Below are 7,687 nucleotides of genomic sequence, written 5' to 3' on the forward strand. Positions count from 1 at the left end.
TTAGCTACCTGTGGATAGCTCTGTTTTCACTGGCTTTTTTGCAGGTTTTGCTGACCAAACTGCAGTTTCATATATCCTCAAATATGATGGAAATTGAGAAGTAAATCGAAGTATCTTCTGTCACTCACACTTCTGTTACTGAAATAACGTGAAGAATGTGTCATCTAAATTCCTCAGATTAAAAATTCCAGAATGTCTGCTGTCTGAAATTATTTTCCTGGAATATTTTAGAAGTTTAATATTGTACATTTCTTATACCCCATTCTTTCCAGGCCTTTGGAATTCAGCTGTGCTGCTGTAAGTGCTGTTTTGAAAATAGCAGCTATGTGTTACTCTCACCTCTCATCTCTTTATCTACAGCTCAGGATCCTTGTGCTGCTTCTGTGTGCTCCCCTTTTGCTGTATGTAAAGTTACTGGACCACGAAAGTATCAATGTACCTGCAAAGAAGGATTTCAAGGGGATGGGAAGATTTGCCAGCCCATAAACCCTTGTGTTGACAACAATGGAGGCTGCCCAGAAAACTCTACAATTTGTGTTTACAGACGTCCAGGAGAGGTAAGGGTAATAACAGCTCTCCAGCAACTTGTGAGGGTCTGAAAAATGGCCAGGTGAGAAGATCTTCAAATGAACTCAACAGATTGTCAAATCTCCTCTCATAGAGTCATAAGGGTTGGAAGGGACCTCTGAAGATCATCTAGTCCAACCCTCCCTGCTCTCCTCACCTTAGATTTTGCAAAGGGAAAGCAGCTTTTTTTATATGGTAACTTACTGGGTAAGAGATGATATTATCACTATGCAGCTCCTGTTATCACTATGTTGCCTTTTCTTAGGCATCTTGTGTCTGCAAGCCTGGGATGAATAGAAAAACTCCTTCGTCTGAGTGTTCTGTATTTCCCAACAATTGCCGGTGGTATTTTTGTGACGTGTCTTCCACCTGTGAAATTAATGCCCAGGGGAATCCAAGGTAAGCCAGTTTAAAGCTTGCTTCTATTAAAGAAGTGTGTTCTGCGGCTAGAATGGAAACTGAGTTTGGTTGTGCTGAATTTTAAAGAAACTGAGAACTAACTAAAGAGAATAGGCTAGAGTCACTTTTTGGGCAACAAGCCCATTGAAAGTAGAGTTTTACAACAGTCATTGTAAATTTTGGCATGTGGGTCACAAGATGCTTTAAATCTGGAGCAGCAGAGTCTTCCCCAGGTTGTTAGTAGTATTAGGGTATTATCAGTTAATAAAAAGGGGAGATGTGTGACTTGTTTGCTCACATTTGATTTTGAGGGCTAAGTCTTTGCCTTTCCTCCCATCTAGGCCTGTAATCAAGAAATTAATTGCAGTTTCAGATTGACAGGGAGGGGAGAAGTGGAGGAAAGAAGCACTGGACCTCGTTAAGTCCTCTGAAGCAAAACACCTTGAAGTTCATACACCTTAGATGGGAAATATTGTCAGATCTAGGATCATTTTTGCTTTCTGGCCTCCCAAACACCAAAGAAAGCTTCACTGGGTGTTACCAAGAAAAGGTGGAGCATCTCTGAGGGACTGAAGAGAGCAAGAGCAGTCCCAACTCCTTGACCCTTCCTTCTCCAGTGCTGCTAAAACTGTTACCCACCTGCTCATTGTGTGCTGCAGGCCAGAACTGAAAGGCAGAGACTTCCCTTTCTGAAGATACTCTAGCAGAGTGCAGGATGCCGTGTCCAGCATAGTCACTGCCTCAGTGTATCTGTTCCCCAGCAGCTGGCACTCAGCCCTCTGAGGCTGGAGCCATGTCAGATGCTTCCCATGTCACGTGTCTCTGCATCCCTGAGACAGAAAGAGCAGAGCTGATACTTGGACCAAACCCAAATGGGAAAAAACACCGTTATGGGCCAGTGATCTTAAGTAGTCTCTGAGTAATGCCTATAAATCCGTGTGAATCAGGACAGAGATTTTCACATGTAGATAAGCTTTTCTGGAAAAGTCATTAGCTGTTGGGGGCCCTCATTAGGTCTAAGATGAACCACAGCTAACTGACATACTTGAGCTGGCATTTCTCACTGAGGCTGAGGGGTCACATAGGAGCTGTTTGCTGGATTTTCACTTATCCTGTGGTTTTTATGCATTACCTCAAATTTTCAGATGCTGTAATGACTGGTACTGACTGAATATCTAGTTAGGAAAGTGTTTATAAATACATTGTGGCTATCTGTACCCTGAACTCTAAAGCAGACAGTCCTTATGTTGATTGTATCTGAGAAAGTTTCTTCATTCTCTTTGGGTAGGTCCACATTTGTTTGCACTCCAGAAATGTGCATTTTTGTTCCTGTCTCTTAGTTTAGGCAAGAGTTCCTAAGCACTTACCTACATCTTGAAGCTGGGAATTGTCTTTCAAATGTAAATACTGATGTGTTCTACTCACATTTCCTGAATGTGTTGCAAAATGTTTTTAATGGTTTGTTATGTTACATTCTTGTCTCTTAGCTGTGTGTGTAAAGAAGGGGAGATTGGAGATGGGAGAATTTGCTATAAAGATCTTTTGAGTGAGATAAGTAACAGTAATTCACGAGGAAATTTTGCTAGAAAATTAAACGTCGCCAGGAAAATGTTTGGTAAATGTCTTTTGAATTTTCTTGGGGAAGGGAGCAAATGTGGGGACAAGAGTGTGTCAGGAAAGGCTAAAGGCCAGATCTGTCTCACAGTGTATGACCATGGGCTGCAAAATTACACACATCACATCTCTGAACTCATATTACCAGTTCTGGATTGGAAGTTGAGGACACTGTTGCAGAGAGCACTGTGGATGAGTATTAGGCACTTGACAGTCCTGGTGAAGGATGTACCATATCTGCAGAAGAAGGAGAACGTGCCTTGGAGGTGTCATTCAAACTCATGTGTATCAAACCATCAGGGTGCCCCCACCTGCAGTACCCATGTTGCAAGCCCAGCAATCTTTCACCTGACACTGTGTTTTCTAGCAGTGATGCTCAAGACTGGTGTGCCCTGGATCCTCCACTTAGTAGAACATCTACTAAGCCCTTGAAAAGCCTCCTTGCCAGCATGCATGTATGAGTGGCTATTACAGAGATGAAGAGGCTTTATTCTATGTGCAACAGTACTTTCTGAGTGGGGAATTCCTTTGCAAAACATATAAGATTGTTTTAGAACCCTTGTGCTGCAAATGTGGGGAGTGATATCTGCAGAGACTAATGTTTGCCTCACTGTAGTCTAAGGAAAGAATAAGAATCCTTTCACTCATGTCAAAGCATATGTATGTTAGATACCTTCTCCAGCTCATCTTTTGCAGAGTCTTCTCTATCTCCACTAACTTGACACGAGCATAGAGATAGGGCTCAAAGCTCAGCTTAGCTCTTGTGAGTACCCCTCCCTGCTACCCACCCTTTTTTGCATATGTTCTCCATAAGATTTGTTTTATGGGCAACTGCATGAAGGTCTCTGGGTTCCTAACTCCTCTGCAGTGGGACTTAATATCTAATGACCTTTACTGATGTGGACTTGGTTGATGGGCCATTAATGACTGAGTGAAGACTGACAACTGTGGGTTCACAGCAGCTTCTCAAGAAACATTTAGTCTCACTATATCCTAGTTACACTAAAAAATGAGTTGTTTCAAGGGGAAGACTGAGGATATTTGGCCCAAGAATAAGGCAGTAAGCATGTGGGAACAAAATTACAAATATTCTCTGAATTCCATCACTGTTTCAAAGTGGATCAAAGCCACCAGTAATCCTTCAGAAATCTTGTAGGCAAATGCTTAAAACACCAAGCTGGGCTATGATACCAATACCAAACTCCCTCTGATTTCTTGTAGCCAAATACTAGTTAGATGCATGAGGCCAAAAATGTGTAGATCGAATTGCGTTGTTAACAAGAGGAATAATAAGTTAAACCATATGCCAAGTAACTACTTCACATTGTTACTCTTTTTACAGCTTCTGGTTGCTCAATGTTGCTGACTAAATATGGGCCTTTCACAGTCTTTGTACCATCCCTTCTTCCCATCCATGACAGACTGGAATTTAACGTAAGTTTTCCTGGCTTTAGCAAATGTTTGCTGTCTTAGAATTCTTTCCTGCCCGAGTTCTGCAGCCTGTAAATATAACTGGCACATGAGAAATTTGGAAGGCAGTATTTATAGAGGCAATCTCTTGGCAAGACTCTTCACTGTCTGATTAAGTTGCAGTCTCATAGAGGATGTTACATCCCTCACATTATTTTTAAAACCTCTCTCTTTTCAACACTGACAGAGTTTGTTTATTTTTAATGTCAGGAAATCTAAGCTTTCCTGGCCATTCTACATTTAAAGCTCAAACCTCCTGTGTGTGACTAGTCTTTAAACTTTAGGTGGCTTTTCACTGCTCGAGGGTGGGTTTTTCAAAAGGGGCTGAGATTTGTACCAAAGTATTGGATTTTGGGCGTGCAGCCCTAGATGTGGGTGTAGTGTCAACTTCTTGAGAAGAGCTCGTTTTATTAATGGGGACAGCAAGGATGACAGGGCTGGGGACAACTGCTGTGGGAGACAGGACAAGAGTTTGAGAATTCTAGACTTCAGCAAGTTGTGTTTCTGGTGGCAGCTAGCTTGCAGTTAGCAGTTGGATTTAAGAAGGTGTGAACAACAGAAGCAAAAGATTTGCTGTAGTCTACTCAGGTGAACCAGAATGGAGAAGGAAGCTTAGTCTTGCATGCTTAGAATTCCTCTGTGTATGTTATCTAGAAGAAAGGTAATACTATGGCTTCTTCAGTGAATGAGGTTTTTGAAAGAACATGTAATTTAACTTCTTTATGTGGTTTTCATTCCCCAAAGGATACCACTGCTGAGCGTTTGTGCAGAATGCACATCGTTCCTGGTCTGCATTTGGTAGAAGACATGGTAAAAGCCAAGACTATGTGGACCTTGTCAGGACATCAGCTGACATTCAGCAGCCAGGTAAAGGATCTCCTGAGCTGAAGTCCTGGATTGCTGCTTTTATGGAGGGTAACCTGGAGCTTGAGCTTCCTTGGTGTGCTTTCTTAACCAGAAAACCTTTTTCTCTGATCATCCTGCCTGTGATCAGAACAGGCTCCTTTGTGGAGTCTGAAGCAAGGTGATTTAAGGCTAGGTATCTTCAAGCAAGCACTTCTCCTATCTTATAGACAACCAGTTAGCCAGAATCTGACTTGTGAATGGTCTTTTCTTGGTCTGTATGTTTATTCTGGAGAAGAGACGTGCACTAATAGCAGCTACAATATCCATGTGGCTGACACGGAAGAGACAGCAAAGTCTCTCTTCAGACTGAATGCTTCTCCTTGGAGATGCTGTGCTCGGGCACGGCCACATGCTGAATATTTTTTCTTCCAGTTTCCTTTTCCCCCCTCTTTCTCTTTTATTTTTCTTAGTTGACCTAGCAAAGAGTTTTCATCATTATGTTCTGATACAGAAGGCTATTTTCCCTTTTTCAGTTGACTCATATTTTCCAGCACCCACTGTTCTCTCTTCCTCCTGCACTTTCCTGCACGCATGCTCACAGCAGGCCGAGGGAGACACGTGTTTTCTCTCTGAGGATCCAGCCTTGGCCTTGAGGTGCAGGTTGTAATACATGCACCCTGCATGTATTAAAAGGACAAAGAACCATTTGAAGCCCGGGAATTCGATCTGAGCTTGTCTGTGCTCCGTTTAAGTTTCTTGTTTGTTTACCCCAGAGTCTTTTGATCTGGCAAGTCTGCCCTCCCCTTCCTTTGTTTCAGCCAGAAACCTCAGTGATGTGAACTGAAGTTCAGGGCAGGGAGGAGCAGTTCAAGATATGCATGTGGTGAAATGAAAGCATGAGGAAGTTGTGCTTGCTTGAACTTGTGTTATGGCTGTAGCACCAACACCTTGATGCTTAATTTGTTGGTTACCCTTGGAACACCTCCATACTCCCAGCTTCAGGTCATGTTTTCACAAAATATGGGAAGACCAGATATGTGCCTTACAATTCAGTGAGCCTGACTGCTTTGGCTTTGTTATGAAAATTCCTTGTTGGCATTATGAGCTAATAAAAGTTAAAATCAAAGCTGTAGGTCCAGGATTGCCTCCAAAGTCTGTGGTGCCCAGGAAGCACGGTGCCTCCTTCTCACCCAGCATCAGCTACTTGATGGTCAGTGCATGCTTTTGTGATCCAGAACTGGAATCAAGCATCATTCACTAAGACAAACTTTAATTCTAGAGCTGACTGTGCTAGGTTAGGTCATCTTCCTGTAATAAGACTTAAAAGTACCCCCCAGGGTCAAAATATTACCCAACTCAAGCAGTGGTGGGGTGATTGTTTTACACTCAGGCCACCCCTTAAATTGACTTTTTCCAGGGTAACTCAGTTACTGAACCATAGGCAGAGAGCACTGGAGGGAACAAGGATTTATAGATCTATCAGGTTAACACAGATGTACCACAAGAAAATAACCTTGTGTGTCTATCCAGACATACATCACATCGTTTCGGTATCAAGACCTGCCGGGGGAACTGTACAATGTTTTGCAATCAAACCTGCCAGCAGCCAATGGCATCATGCATATTGTTAACACCCTGAGGAGAGAAACCAGCACTGACAACCTCAGAAACCCACAGGTAGGCACAGATTCATATGGCTTCTGTTTTATGGCACAGTAGAATAAACACTTTTAAAAAATTACCTATTTTCATCAATAAGCTTCCAAGTCAGCAAGGCTTTTTTTAAGGGCAAAAGACTATTTATTTTGTTTTCAGTTCCTGATAAGGCCTGTTGGCACTATTATGCCAGCATTCCATTCAAAGCAGCTAATAGCACTTTGGTAGTAGTTTGCACTTACTTTACAGAATTGTAATTAATGTATAAAAGCTGTGTAATATTGTGGTTGCATTTTATGTGTTTAAGAAGCAGCTGGAGTGTTGTTTTGTGCTAGCAATCTTCAGCTGAAGTGCCCTGAGGATGGTGTATCAATTGTGGAGGTTTGGGGTGTTCATGTGGATTTGGTTGTGCCCATCACTGCTGTCACTTAAGATGCTTTCAGTGTTGTGACCTGCATAAGGATGTTTTCCAAAAAGGAGCATCTGAGGTCCAGAGGAGAAGCTATGCTGGGATGGCAGGGCAGTAAGAGAGCCCCCTGCAGAGCTTGTCTTTCTCTGTACTCCTTCAGAAATTTCCTTGCCTTTGGATATTGGCTTTGCAATGAAGTCTAGTTATCACATCAGCCATTTTGGGCATCAAATCCCTTTCTATCCGTGTCCCTTGGAAGTAATGTTCTGTGCTCTGTGGGAAGCACTTTCTGCGAAAAAACAAAGCAGTTTCCTGCAAACAAAGGTCATACTAGTCCCTTTACAAGTTTTGCTCCCTGTTTGAAGGGAGGTTCCTCCTGTTACCTCTGTCTTCATAGGCAACGTGACAAAAAGGAAGGCATCTATTTTCTCTGTGTTTGCAGGAATACACATACATAATGAATTTTCTCAGCACTGGGGCTCATTTTCCAGGAGCAGAGTGAACTCTTGTCCTCAAAGCACAGGGAGACATGACGTGGCAGAGCAAATCCACTGCCTACCAGCCCAGAACTGATCTGTATCTTGCTGGAAGCAGTATGTCTCCAGTGTTAATTACAGTGATCAATTGCCTCTTTATTTAATTTAATCTGCAGATGTGAGCAAAAAAATGGAAAAGTATTTAAGGGCATATACCTTGGAAAATCTGTTTTGTTGTGCATGGGAAAGA

General features: G+C 42.4%; 1 protein-coding gene across 1 annotated transcript in view; it reads left to right on the plus strand.

Moving 5' to 3' along the window:
* Nucleotides 1-7,687, plus strand: part of STAB1 (stabilin 1) — a 53,478-nt gene that overhangs the window by 8,875 nt on the left and 36,916 nt on the right. Inside the window, exons 9-14 of the mRNA XM_009995841.1 lie at nt 361-557; nt 833-966; nt 2,454-2,581; nt 3,923-4,014; nt 4,795-4,917; nt 6,427-6,573. Of these exons, the coding sequence (XP_009994143.1) occupies nt 361-557; nt 833-966; nt 2,454-2,581; nt 3,923-4,014; nt 4,795-4,917; nt 6,427-6,573 (821 nt within the window). The remainder of the gene's footprint in view (nt 1-360; nt 558-832; nt 967-2,453; nt 2,582-3,922; nt 4,015-4,794; nt 4,918-6,426; nt 6,574-7,687) is intronic.

This window comes from Chaetura pelagica, unplaced genomic scaffold (genome assembly GCF_000747805.2).
Source record: "Chaetura pelagica isolate M959 unplaced genomic scaffold, ChaPel_1.0 scaffold114, whole genome shotgun sequence".
NCBI classification, from domain to species: domain Eukaryota; kingdom Metazoa; phylum Chordata; class Aves; order Apodiformes; family Apodidae; genus Chaetura; species Chaetura pelagica.